At 38.4% G+C, this 14,767-nt stretch overlaps 1 protein-coding gene across 1 annotated transcript in view; it reads left to right on the forward strand.

Moving 5' to 3' along the window:
• The window catches only part of C3H8orf34 (chromosome 3 C8orf34 homolog), a 166,970-nt gene that overhangs the window by 24,145 nt on the left and 128,058 nt on the right, over window positions 1–14,767 (forward strand). Inside the window, exons 2-3 of the mRNA XM_040588704.1 lie at window positions 7,393–7,540; window positions 8,492–8,623. Coding sequence (XP_040444638.1) covers window positions 7,393–7,540; window positions 8,492–8,623 — 280 coding nt within the window. The remainder of the gene's footprint in view (window positions 1–7,392; window positions 7,541–8,491; window positions 8,624–14,767) is intronic.

Raw genomic sequence — 14,767 nt, forward strand, 5'->3', positions numbered from 1 at the left:
TCGGGGGTGGGAGGTGTGTGGTGGTGGTGGTGAGAGAGCATCTGACAGGTGTGGTTGGTTGCTGAACACCTTGTGAAAATGTGTATTGTCCAGGTTTTCCATGGATCACAGTTGAAAGGATTTCCATCAATCTTCATTTGCATAGTTAGATTCTAAAAAAGACTTCTTTTTTTTTTTTTTTGGCAAGGGGGGTGAGGGGTGGGGTGGGGTGGGGGGTGTAGGCTCCTGGAAGGAAGGAAATGCTTGCAATTCTGCAGCACAGAGCAGTAATCTACTTCACCGAGGCATTTTAAGCATGCACCTGGCTTTATAATTATTTACTTCTCATGCATAAAAAACACTTAAGCTTAAGTGCTTTGCTGAGTCAATCCCTTAATACATCAATTGTGGTTTTTTTCATGTACAGCCTTCTCCTTCTGATTGCCACTCATAAACCCTTAATAACCATTATTATAGAGTGGTACTAGTGGTACTGTACTGAGTCAGGGTGGGATGGAGTTGGTTTTCTTCACAGCAGCCCATATGGTGCTGTGTTTCTCATTTGTACTAAAACGATGTTGATACACCAGTCTTTTGGCCATTGCTTGGCATTGCACAGGGTCAAGGCCTTCTCTGTTCATCGCTCTGCCTACTAGCAAGCAGGCTGGGGCTGAGCAGCTGTGAGGGGACACAGCTGGGACAACTGACCCAACATAAGAAAAAAGATACTCCTTACCATATAATGTCATGCTTGGCAATAAAAGCTGGGGGGTAAATTTTTGAAAGTAGCTGTTGCTTGGGGGCTTGCAGTGGGAGGTGATGAGTGAGTGCCTCAGCATCACTTTGGTTGGCTGGTTGGTTGTTTTCCCTTTGGTTATTAAACTGTCTTTATCTTGAACCATGAGTTTTGCTTGGTTTTGCTCTTTCCATCCTCTCCCTGACTCCTCAGGGGGTGGGAGTGAGTGAACAGCTGGTGGGTGCTTAGCTGCTGTCTGTGGTCAACCCGCCAGAGGTAGCCACAAAAATACCTACTGCTTTTGTTCCTAGTATCACCCTCCTTCAGAAAAAAAGAAGTTTGTGCCAGGTAAGTAGAAGATAAGTCAGTGAAGTTTGAACTGGAAATATGATGCGATTATTTGAACAGTTGCAGTAATGGATCATTGAACACAGAGGAACAAGCGGCTTCACCTTAGACCTTGAAATTGGAGAAAGATTACTTCAGCTGATAGAGAAAAATCAGCTCTAGCCTGTTGAGTTAGCATTAAGGGAAGGCAGTGATGTGCAGTCAGTGTTCGTTTATGGATGTAATTTAAGGAAATCAGTCCAGGTTGTAACAGTCTTTCCTAGCCTTTATCTATTAGTATTTCTTTCGATTTAAATCCTACTGACCTTTTAGAAAACTAGTAGTTTTCATTTTCTCTTTGTTGAACTGTGAAGTGCCTTGCCTTCAGTGTAGAATTTCCACTGGTTGATAGAGTGGGTGGAAACTGAGGACGATTTCTGAATTACACTTTAGGGAAACCTTACAGTGTTTCTGCTATAACGTGAACTACCCCTGTTTGATAAACCCTTGCTGAGTTCAGATAATGATGTATTAGGCATAATTCCGCAAGTGTGAGATTGGTACGCAGAGATACAGGATTGCTGAAAGAAGTGTTAGCAATTGTAGAAGTCTGTGATTTGAAAACCATGGGAGAAAACATAACTGTTGACATGCTTGGCATATCTGAGAGCATGTCTTTAACCTTTTGTTCTTTTACTGAGAAGCAGTTAATGTTTTAGAGTAACCTACTATCAGCGACCCCCCTTTTGACAGCATTCTTGTATGAAATGATAGAATCGGAGAGAGAAAATCTTTCAATAATAAAGCCAAAGAGCAAAGGTGTTTGAAGCTATTTTGTGAATGCAGAAGTGGTATAATACATTTGGGACAATGGTATTTGAAATATCAAGAATAAGATAAATAAAAAAAAACCCTCAAAGGATACGTAAGTGAATAAATACAGCAAGAGGTTCAGATAGATGTTGCACGTTATGATGTGCATGGTGGAGTTTGATAAACTGTCGTGAGCTCTCTCAGTGAAACTTTGCAGTTGTCCATCAGACATCATCTGTGCAAAAGCTTCTTTTTTTCTGGATCGCTAAGTAAGATCAATGATACACGTTTTATCAATTATTATATAGATGAGTTGGATTTATATCAGATAGGGCTAGTTGATCCGACTTGGGAACTGATTATGTGATTTGCAAAGGGTTTGTAGTGGGAAGAATATGTTGTTTCCATTCTGCTCTCCAGAGTCTCGCTAAACATGGTTGGTAACATAGTCCCTAAAATTGGTCTTCTGTTATTGAATTGGTACCGATATTTAACAGATGAACATTTAAAGGAGGACTGTTAGCTATTTTATGATGTTTGTTTTCAGACTCACTCTTATTATTCTCATTGTATGACTCAAAAGTTTACCACTTTTGTGTATCAGCATTATCACCCTGATTTGAGATGTGAAAAAAAGCAGTTTGAGGCTTTCTGAAAACGTTACCTGCGCCACTACTTCCATATTGTAGATTTCGTTACCAGTGCCACCTTTAGGGGAATTTTGTTTGCACCATACCATAGTATCAGGGCCATCATACCAGCTTTGTACTTTCACTTTTAGTTGTATGTCCAGACTAATGTCTTTGCAGGCTGTGTTTGACACTGTGTACTGCAGTTTGTGATACTAAATTTATCTGCACAGCTAGCTGGAGTAAGCAGTGTTGAGGCTTTGAAGAAAGAAAGAGTTGGTTGAAAGTTTTTCATTCAGTTTCAGGTAAAAGCCTGAGTATTTTCTCAAACAAGCTGAATAGGACTACTGATCCTATAGAGGTTTGCTCTCAACTGTTTTTCTACCTTGGTTAGTTTGAAACAACTAGTAAGGTATAGGCATGCATATTGTTTTTATGTGGAGATTTGCTTTGTGTTGAATAATTGTTTTCATAGGGAGACACAGAGATAATTTCATGAATGCTTAAAATATGTTGAAGTCTATTTTGATTATAGTCTGGTGTGTTTCTTTTTTAATTCTAAATGGCTCAAAAAGATTTAAAGCCGAGCTATTTTCCAAAAGAAGGATGCTGGTATTTTTCCTTAACTTCCATAGAAAATAATCTTTTGTGGTAGAAGCAGTGGCGTTTACCTTTCTGGTCTCATTTAAGAATTGCAGACTTCTATTTTAGCCAGTAAGAATAATGTTGAAATACATCATTTATTTATTTATTTATTTCCTTGCTTTATTACTGCAGAAATCAAAAACGAATTCTAAAGAAAAATAATGTCAATCACTAAAAAATGTATTGAACTTACTTTCCTTCCACAGGTTTTCACCCAACTTTATATCTTCTTTGTGCTCTTTACAGCCTGTACGAAGTGATTAGCAAACCTAGATTTAGGTGTCTGCCTGTTTTCTATGTGTCCAAGCTCCATTGTAGTCAATGGATATATAGCCAATACAGTCAGTGGAGCCTGGAGAGCAATTCTTCCTATCCAAAGTGGACACACGCCAGCTAGTTAGCTGGGAGCTCTGTAGACTCCCTTGGCCTCTTCATTGACAAGATCACCGTTGACGTTGATGTGAAGCCTGCTGTATTGAATTGTCTTAACTTGGAACTGTATCCCATCAAAACTAAGCCACCTAGTCTCTTTGGTCAGGAGAGGCAGACAGGTATCTGAGGGCAACACGCTCTACCTAATTTAAACATCCAATTTAAATCATGAAATGAGAACATAATACAGCCAAAACCTGTGCACACTCTGCCATAGTTAAAAACAAAGCCTGGGGTTGTTGTGTAGTTACTGTTATCAATTATAGGGCAAGATAGAATGTCTCTTAATTAACTTAATAACCTGATAGGTACGTTTAGACGTAGCTAATTAGAGCTTTCTTGTAATTGGGCCTATGATTAATAGACTGTGAACACTGTTTCATCTGTATTAAATGCATGGACAGTCACAAGGAAATTATAATTTGTGCCTGCATTGAATAACTAATAGAGGACTTCAGGACAGCACAATAGTGAAAGATTATTCTCTTTATAAAGAATTTATATATTTACTAGTTTAGACCTGTTTTTTTTTTCAATGTATTTTGCAGCCTTATCAATATGTGTGTGAATCTCTACGTTGGAAACACCCACAGATCAACTTTTGCAAGTTTCTTTTAAAACAGTCTGTCTTACATATTTTAATAAAACTAATGAATGTAAAAGCATACAAAGATGCTGTTACAGAAGAAAGTAGAAGTGACTGGTATCATTTCTGGTTTGCACAGTGCAAGGTTAAATCCTTGGAGGAGTTAACTGCCAGTTTTTCTGGAGCTTATATCACCTTTCAGCCTGTTCTTTTTTATTCTAGTCAGGGCAGAACCTAATTCGGGGCAACAGAGTGTGGAAGCTGCAGAAACGACTGTATTCAGCCTAGTGCTCTAGTTTGCAGTAATCGTGGAAGTTCCTTTTCACCCTTTTTTGTGCTGCAGTGCCTCTCCTGGGTGCACAGGGAATTAATTAGCTACTGGCGTCTGAACGGGCTTCTTCGCTTGTTAGGCAGCTGGAGGGTAGACACTGAGGGGAGTCCCACTGACAGAAGAGACAAAAAGGCATGCAGTGAAAGGAAGACATAGCAGTGTAAAGAAGGTAGGAGGAGAGAGGTTGTGGGTAGTGAACAGCTCACCTGGCAGCATGGAGACCCAATCTGCCATGACTTCATTTGCTGTTACAAGGCATACTGTACACAGAAGAACATGCTATAAAGGTAGACAAAACTTTTTATGTTTCTGATTTGAATTAGGTGAAATCAAGAACAAGTAGAAAACTTAGAAATTTGAGATAAAAAGGCAAAAAGTATCGTTAATATTTTTAAGAGCTATGTTAGTGTCTTGCATTTCTGTTTTCATGCATACTTGAAACTACTCGCTTGAATTTCTTATCAATAAATGAATCTCAATTTCAGTGATCTTGTGCCATTTTTATTCTGCTGTTAGTGCAGAGGCAGCTTCATTGAGACTAGTTGGTCTTTTTCCTTTTCTTTTTCCTGTGAAACCTTGCCTCCTTAGCACATTGTGAGACAGATCAGACTGCTGTTAACCAGAAAGGCATTTTATTTTTGTAACTTGTCGTACACTTTAGTTTTTCTTATTTAATACCTTCACTTTTGTCATCTATTTTTGAAACTTACCAAACTTGTAAGAGTGTATTTAGAGTACCATGCAGTATGCTATTCCTGCTATCTATTAAGATGTCATCCAAACAACAGATGAGAGCATCAAATAAACTTTGGGTAATTTCATCAGAAGTTTAAGACAGTTTTACTAGGGAATGGTGCTGAGAATACCCCTAATAGACATCCCTAATCTTTAATGTCTCTTTGCCTTCAGTGAAGCATATGTTTTTACTTAAAAAATGAGCTGGATGCTTACTAAATACAGTTAGTGCCTGTGATTTGTTGGTTTGGGTTTTTTTGTTTGTCTTGCCCCTCTCAACCCTCCACCCCATGGCATAGCTAGGCAGCCGTACACAGGCAGGTAACATATTTCCTTGTAATTGCCAGTTGGCCGGGGATGACAAGAGACTCAAAGGAAACACAGGCTTGAAGAGCATGGGTTGGGGGCTGGGTGGATGGAGTTAGGTCCCTTGATGGATGGGTTGGCAGAATTTGGTAGGAGGGCAAAGGCAGTGAGGGTCATGGAGTTGTGATACTACTTCTGAGATTTCTGACAGCCTGTGTGGCAGGAAGATATGAAAGGAGATAACTCCTGCAGGTGAATGTGGATTTACACAGAGCAGATATCTGAAGCTACTATCACTGCTGTTGTTATCGCTGGTTTGGGTGGTGTTCTTTTCACATTCTGCAGAGTTCAGGAACCCAGCTGCAGTAAGTTGGAGACCACATTGACACTTTGCTTGGAGTAGCTTGAGAAGCAAATCCCCAACAGATTCTTTGCCCCCCTTTTACAGCAGAATGCTCCTAGTGAAAAGCTATGTCTTCCTTAAGTGGCAGCCTTCATAATCTGAGTCACCTTTGTGTTGACTTGAAGTTGTATTTACTTTCAATGACATCTCTGAAAGTGCCCGAGGCAGATCAGTTTGAGGTTTATTACACAAATAAGTAGTATTTTTTTGAACTGCATACTATTTTCAGTTTATGAGGATTCCAGCGATGTTATTTCTTTTTTACTTTAGGTGTACAGGATTGGTACAACTTATTTGTTACTCCAGATAGATAACAGTAGCCTCTATCTACAGTTTTTTTAACTTCTTTAATTGTTGTCACAGACTAGAACTGATGATTATGCTTTGGGACAGCACAGATGTCTGTATCGCTCAGGTCTTATGTGAACAGTAGATAAAAAAGTGGTCCTTTTGAATAGGAGTTAATTTCATATCACCTTGGAATATCACTTTTTTTTTTTTACTGTGTGAAATTATGTTCTTTAGTTTTATTGGTGCATCTCAGAATAAAGTAAAGAATCCCATACTTTGTTTTATTTTATTAGGTCTCTTTCTGTGAAGATAATTTCTTCTTGTGATAAGCAAGTCAGTGATGACAGTGATCAAGTAGCATTTGTCTTACACTGACACATAGACATTCTAAAATTTTTCATCTCCATATTATGTTTTTTGATGCTACATTAATTTTGTAATGTATTATTAATAGATTATCACCCATGCATGTTTTTTTAAAATTAATAGTGTCAATGCACCTATCTCAGTTCTCATCATCTTGTTTTTATTAATCTAAGACAGAAAAATATTTTCAAATCATGATTCAGATAAATTATTTAAATTACAAGTCAGATATTACACTTTTCCTTCGGTAATAGAATCCTCTGCAGTGGATTTCCTTCATTTGTTGTGGTCCATTACAAGCACAAGATTACATCTTTCCACTTGTCACTAATTCTGCATTTTGGCAGGGAAAATAAGAAAAGTTTTCTGTTAAGAGTGTTGCCAAGCAACTAAAATATGAATTACTCCAATTTCTGGATTTTTTCTTACATGATATATATCAGAGTGTTTCTCTTACTTGGCAAGAGACAGTTTAAATGAAGTTACTTGCTGCTCAGAAGAGGTGCTTGTTCTGAATGGTTAAATGAACAGTATTCAGATTGTTTTGGGTAAATTTGAGCAGGTCGCAGGGATTGGGTTGTTCAGGGTAAATTCCAGTGGATGGGTGATGTTGTACAGGCTAAGAGCACTCAGGCATAAACACTTCATAGGGCAAAGCTAGCAGTACTTGGAGGAGATGGGTGTTTCCAGCTGTTTTCTTCAAAGCTGAAAACAGGCTTTTCCTTTATAAATGCTCCTTTACTTTTGGTAAATACAATATTAGTTTAGGTGCAACATCCCACTAATTTTTTGTTTTGTTTTAATTTTCTAAAGGAGTTGATGACCAAGCTGATAACAGAGACACCTGACCAGCCCATCCCATTTCTAATTGATCATCTTCAGTCCAAACAGGGAAACCGCAGTCAGCTTCAGAGAACGCTGTCTGGCTCTGCTGCCCTTTGGGCAGAGAGTGAAACATCAGGTATGTTCTGTATGCTGGAAGGGGCTAGTCTCCAGTATAATCTTCCCATACTTTTGTTCATGATTTCCTGGATGCACGTATACCTACTGAACAGGTACTACTATGTGATTTTGAGCATGCGCGATAAATCCTGTTTGTCCAATAGATACTGAATTTAATACATATTGTTGGCTGTCAGCTCAGCCTGGTCATGTCAGTATGGATCAGAGTTACAGGGTGGAAACAATCCCAGTCTCACTGAGAAAGGAGGTGCATATAAATATAAAGATCCCTTGATTCCCCTGCTGTCCTTTTTGCTTTCCCTCTCTCTTTGCTTTGTTTTCCTTTTCTCTCCCGTGGTGTTTTTGTGTCTGAAATTAGCCTTTATTGAGGTATTTTCTTTAATAATACACGCTTTTAAATACTCATCATTCCAACACTTACTACGTTATGAATTCCAGTGTGAATAATTTATGATTGTAGATGTTCAGAAACATAAAAAAAATTCTGAAATACTTGCTCTGATTCTAAAGTAGAAATTTTAGCTTTGATGTTGTGGTACAAGCTATTACTAGAATGCTGGTTTTGTATTTAAAAATGCACTAATGATATGTTTCAGACTATAATAGGTAGTCAAAATGTTAGTTGCCTGACAAATCAGATTTTTGTTTGTGTAAAATTTTAAGCATAGGCAGTCAAACATGTAAGGCAATAAATGGAGCTTAAGGACTTTTTCATAATTAAAATAAGATGTGGTTTTAATGAAAAACATAGTAATAAATTTCTAAATTTTGATGTTTAGGAAATGGAAGAAATACATGAAATTTAGCAAAAAATCAGAAATAGCAGAACAAAAAGAGCGGACCCTGGTTTAGGTTGATAGGTCTCATTTTTTCTGGATTAATTGTTTATTAAGTGTTTGAAAAATGACCCTACAAATGTTGTAACTGCCTGATTCGATTCTTTTAACAGAAAATAAAGGAACAAGGAGAGATTTTAGAAGTTACGATAAACCTTGGCAGGTAAATGCAAAAAAGCCTAAAAAGTCAAAGAGCGACCTTGCCGTGTCCAACATTTCTCCACCGTCACCGGAGTCCAAGTCATGTAAGAAAGCTTCACTACATTATTAATTCGTGCATACCTCCAAACCCAGAGTATATTTTTCTGTTGAATTAGGGTTAAAATAAAATACAAACTATGAGCAGTTGAAATGGCTGAATATATACGTTAGATGAGTTTGGTTCTTGCTTTACTTTCACTTGAGTTATGAATATTTAATAATACCCTATGTTGTCATCAATAGATAGAATAGAATTCTAGGTAGATGAGAAAAAGAGAAGAATATCTGGGTATCATGCACAATTTTATGTTCACATACCAATTATGATTTGATGTTTAAGTTTGCATTGCCATTTTGCATGTGTAAAATCTGTTCTGCTGTTACTGGTCCTAGTAACGGATTGCTTGCAGTGGGTCAGGCAAAGCAAAACTATAAATTATAACTAGATACTATTCAAGATACAGGGGCCGTGGCAGCAGAACTGGTGTACTGCTCTGAGAGTTGTTGAAGGAATCTTAAAAGTACACTGAAAGAAAAGGCAGAATAGAAATGGAGTGACTGAAGGGAATATTATCAATGACCCGTAAAATAGAAGTAGTAAAAATAGAGGCAGCAAGCCTTAGTGAAATATAGTGCTTCCTGTGTACTGGCCGTTGAAGAGACTTAAACTTGATTTTGAATAGATTTTTTTACGCTAGTAAATATATCTACAATATACATACATACGTATGTATAGGTACACACAGACACACAAGTGTGTATACAAGATTTTTTCTCCAAAATGATTTGCAAATTCTTCTGTTTACTGTTGCAGCTTTTTGAAATTTTTGTAAAGGCAAGTCTTTTTAATAACTTGGAGTGTGATTAGGTGGACCAGATGAGAACAGAGATGTAGTATGCTGCAATGGAAGGCTTGCTGTTTTTCCTCTAAAAGCGAGATGGGGTAGTTCAGACTTCAGTGTAGTCAAATCTCCCAGTGGCCTCAGTAGGTCATAATGTTGCACAGCAATGGGCCAAGGGTGTTGTGAGCTGTTCCTGTCACCATGCTGTGTTATTCTCCCTTGCATTTCAGACTCTGTCATATGCATCAAGTAACTTCCATGCCATCTCTTAAAGACCCAGAGTTCTCAGTCTTTATCCCAGGTAGTGGAGTGACATCTTTTTACTCCCTTAATTTGTGTGCCTACACCAAGTTTCATGCTTGCTGGTCCTTAGGTGGTCCCAGGAGAGGGACAAAGAGGAGGCTGGGCACTCTAAACTTCCAGGTCACGTGTCGAGCAAGGAAGTAATTTATACATCCATAATAAGACTGGACTCAAGGATCTGTCCTTGTGGACTGAAGGGCGTCTAATAATGCTTTTCAGTTGGAAAAGCTTACTCTCAAGCTGTCCATGTTCCTAAGCTGCAGTGTGAGAGTGTAGCTTTACCCACAACAGAAGAAGATAGTCTTAGAGTGTGCTTAAGGCAATTGGATGTACATAAATACATGCCACTACATGGGATTCATTCTGAGAGAGAGGAGACTAATGTCATTGCAAGGTCACTCTATCATCACTGAAAGGTCATGATGATTGTGGGAGGTTCCTGATGACTAGAAAAAGGCAAACATCACATTGATTTTGAGGAAGGGCAAGAAGGCTTTGGGGACTGCAAGCTGATCAGCCTAACCTCACTCTCTGGGAAGATTATTCAGCAAATGTTCCTGGAAGGTGATCCCAGCCGCAGGAAGGAGGAAAATGTGATTGGGAACAGCAAGCATGGATTTATGAGATCATATGTGCCTGATTAAATCAACCTGATTGTCCCCTTAGATGAAATAACTGGCCTTGAAATCAAAGAAAGAGCAGTGGACATTGAATACCTTGACTTTAGCAAAACGTTTGTCAGTCTCCCATAGTATCCTTATAACTCGGTGACATATGGACCGGGTAAGTGGACAACAAGAGTGTGGGAAGTTGGCTTGACTGTTGGATTCAAGGGATTGTGACTGGGCATGCAAAGTTCAGTTGGAAAGCCGATCACTAGCAGCAACCAGCATTTTTCTGGGACTGGTACTGAGACCAACGCCATTTAAAAAGTCTTTCTTAATGTCCTGGATTATGAGGTAGAATGTTATTTTAGGTTTGCAGCTGAGACCAAATTGTGGGAAGTGGTTGGTATTCTGGGTAGCAGGGTTGCTGTTCAGAGGGACCACAACAGGCTTGAGGAATGGGCTGAGAGGAACCTCATGACCTTCAACACAGGCAAATGCAAAATCCTACATCTTGGATGGAATAATTCTGAGCAATAGTATGAACTGGGGTGTAAATGGCTAGAAAATAGCTTTGCAAAAAGACCTGGGGTGCTAATGGACAAGAACTTGAATATGAACCAGCTGTGGTTGTGTGTTTTGCAGTGCTGAGGGTGAGCTGCGTGCTAGGCTGCATCGGCAAGAGTATAGGCAGCAGTATGTATTTTGCACTTTTGAGATGACATCTGGAGTACGTCCCGATAGGCTATGGTGTACCGAGCAGGTTCAGTGGAGGTCCACCAAGATGATAAAAGGGCTGGAGCACATGATGGGCAGGGAAAAGCTGAAGGATATTGGTTTGTTTATCCTGAAGGAATGAAAGCTAAGGGGAGATTTCTCTGTTGCCATCAACTGTTACACTGGAGGGTGGTAGAGAAGACATAGCCAGATTCTTCTGGAAGGTGTGTAGTGAAAGGACAAGAGGCAACAAAAATTGTACTGCAAGGGTGGTCAAACACTAGAACGTGTTTTCCAGGGAGGCTGCGGAATCTCCATCCTGGGAGGTAACTCAAAACTCAATTGGATAGTCTGAGCAGTCTGCCCTCATTGGACCAGTTTTGAGCAGCAGGTTGGACTAGAAGACTTTCAGAGGTCCTTTCCATCCTAATTATCCCCTGATTCCATGCTTTCCTGTTCACACCCTTTCCTATTTTGTTGTCCTTAATACTGTTTTAAACCTTGATTTCTGCTATGATTTTCATGACTTACTCATCCCTGCAAATACTTATCTCTGCAACTTTTTCAAAATACTTTGTGTATTTGAACTATATTTTTAATTGCTATCTCAGAGGCTGGTTTCAGTCATATGCCTTTTTGCCATATCTTGCTTCTCTTATTTTCTGCCAACAACCAAAGCAGTAATGACTTTTTTTTGACCTTTTTTTTTGCTGGGTTTATGCCAAAATCAGTGAGTACTGTATGTCCCTTCAACTACTTGGATCAGCAGAAAGCAAACATGTTCAGAAGCCATTTATTATTCTGTCCATATGTGCACAGTGTATTCCATTTTTTTTGTGCCTTCAGCTTGTATGTCAAAACATCTTTGGGTGTCACTGTACATTTTTTCTAAAGCCTCTCCAAAGAGGTAGTAAGGACTCACCTGAGAAACAAAATGTTTTAGGCCTGCTGAGGCCTAAAGATTTGCTCTCAGATTTGTGTTTAAAACAAACAAACCTAACAACCTAAAAAGCCCCCCAAAACTGCCAAAACAAACCCAAAATTTAATAGAGTCCATCAGCTGTAATATGTTCTGTTGCAGAGCTTTTGTCTTACGACTGTCTTGTTCAAATGACCCTGAACTTGTAAGTTTATTCAGAACTGAGAATTATAATTTGATGGGAATCTTTGGAAACATCAGGAGAATTGATTTATTGAATTAGGAAATACTTTTTTCCTTCAGCAGAGCTGATGTTCACTGCATGCTATTCCTGCACAGATTTCTCTTCCTTAGGCATTCAACTTTTTTACTGGAAAGATTTCTCCAGTCCCTCCTCCTGCCTGTTACAATCTCAGTTGCACCTGAAACAAACACAAAAACAAGAAACCCTGGTATCTAAATGATCTGACCACTTGTTTGATGTGTGCAAAACCAGAATTAAGCAGAAGCTGCTGCTGTTGTCTGGCAAGGAAGAGAATTGGAGTTGGGGCTCCTAGTGTGTGTGTGTGCGTATGTGTGTTTGTGTGTATATATATAAATATATTTAATGAATATTTTAGATGATCACATTCTGTATTTGAAGAAAAACAAGTTTCAAAGTTTCTAAATAGTTTGTGAAACAGACCCAGTCATCTCCTTTTAAGCCAAGTAAGTTGACCTCTTCACCACCTCCATATTAAATCAGATCACAGATCATCCTTCCACTCTGCTTCAGTTCACCATTCTCACCATATCCCACTTAAAATTACAATGTTATCTACTTCTGATGGCCCTTGGTCAGTCTAGGACTGTAGCCTTTTAATGTCTGGGTACTGCATAAACCGGTTTGGCTGTACTATCAAAGAACTCTAATCTGAATGCTATTGCAAGGTTTAAGTACATGAGTAATTTTATGCTCAATAACAACAGGCATTTTTGTTCTTGGAGATGTAAGATGGTCATACAATGTATTAATGAAATATGTAGGATTTATTGAGCAACTGGTCTGACTGTCTGCAAATCATGTCTTGAAAAGACATGTATATGTAGATAAAAACAATACTGATCTTGTACCATCATCCAGTTGGAAATAAAGGTCTGCTGATTTGTGACAGAATTCATAACACATCTGCAAGTGAATCTGATGTGCATTTGTTGGGGGGACATGCCGCCAGAAAATCACAAATACTGGAAAGCATGTCTTTACAGTCTTCTAAGATGAGATGGGGAAATCTCTGCTCTATAAAAGGAAAACCTAAATATTTCTATACAAATGCTATGATGTAGATGTAATAAATCTTCTGAACTGTAGGCACATAATTTCAAGAGAAAGTGTTGTATAAATGTCTCAAATAACAGAGATGAGGTTGAGGCAGGTAATGTGATGCGGGATTTAAGATTACTGATACGATGATTTTGAGGAATGAGTGAGTGTAATAAAGAGGAAAGTCAGAATATTATGAAAGGATTTTACTAAGTGTGTAGTGATACATGCATGGAAATGATACATGATGGAGCTCATACATACAGAATAATGTCATGTATTTCAAAAGATCTCAAGAAAGGGTCATATGTTCCTTATATATTTCTGCATGCTTCACACAAAGCCATCCATTGGAAAGTGCCCAGTGCTTGTTGATCCTATAGTTGGGAGGATACAAGTTTCTATTTTAAAAACATGTGTAAGCAAGCAGAAAATGAACTTTGAAAGGGCAGACACATGCCACGTGATGTAATGAAGTAGATTTGACTTTTAGTATCTGTTCATTAGTTGGAAGAGTAGGTCAGTAAGAACAATGTCCTCTCTAGAAGTAATAACAATTTCAGTCAGTTCTGTTTAACTTTGTCCTCAGTTTTCATTCAACAGAATGAGCCAAACCCATTGTTGAAACAAAATCTATCGCGACACAGAAATGTTCCATGACAGTATGTCTGTATTAATACTTTTTCACTGAAATACAGAATGGTTCACTGAAACACAGACTGTAATACACCAGCATGCAGAGCGAATTTCCACCTATTTTTGACTGGTTTCCTACCATCCCTCTAGTGAGATGCAGTCCAAGCCGCTTGTGTTTGTGGGACATTTCTCTGAAACTAGGGACCAGACCGTTGTCTCTTGAGAAAATTTCTCTTCTTTCCAAGGATAGAGCCTTGATACATAGATTTTCCTGATGCAGGTTGGTCCATATACTCAGCAGTTGCTGATCCTGGAAGCTCCACAGCTGTTGCGTAGAACTTATATTCGTTCATTCAGCTTCTGTCCCATAACAAATTTTATTTCAAGATTGTATGCTTTCTCAAAAATTCTGTCCTTTGGTGTTTTGAAAATTGTGGTTAGTTTCAAATTAACATGGTATCTAATTCCAATGTGGGAAATTTCTGCAATCTGGAAGCTCTAAGGTTTGGTCACCTTTGTACATGGCTTTACTATATTAAATTATTGCCTGTTTGTATTTTGATGGTACTGTGAGTTTTCTGTGGTGTGGTAAGTTCAATATCTGGAAAGAAAAGTCTGTCAAACTGCTAATAGCCAGAGCGATGCTGCACAGTATAGTGTTGGTACACTGAAGGGAGAAGATGAGATGGCTGAAAAAGCAGGCAGTAAAGGAGCATGTGATCTCAATATAAAACAAAGGTGAGCAATAATAGAGAAACCTCATTGCAGAATTTCTTTTCTAGTTTACTAACGATTTGTATTTACAATTAGTAAAAGTTGAGGAAAAAATACTAGGTGGAACTTTTTTTTTTCTGTAAATAAGA

The sequence above is a fragment of the Falco naumanni genome, chromosome 3 (assembly GCF_017639655.2).
Source record: "Falco naumanni isolate bFalNau1 chromosome 3, bFalNau1.pat, whole genome shotgun sequence".
Classification (NCBI taxonomy): domain Eukaryota; kingdom Metazoa; phylum Chordata; class Aves; order Falconiformes; family Falconidae; genus Falco; species Falco naumanni.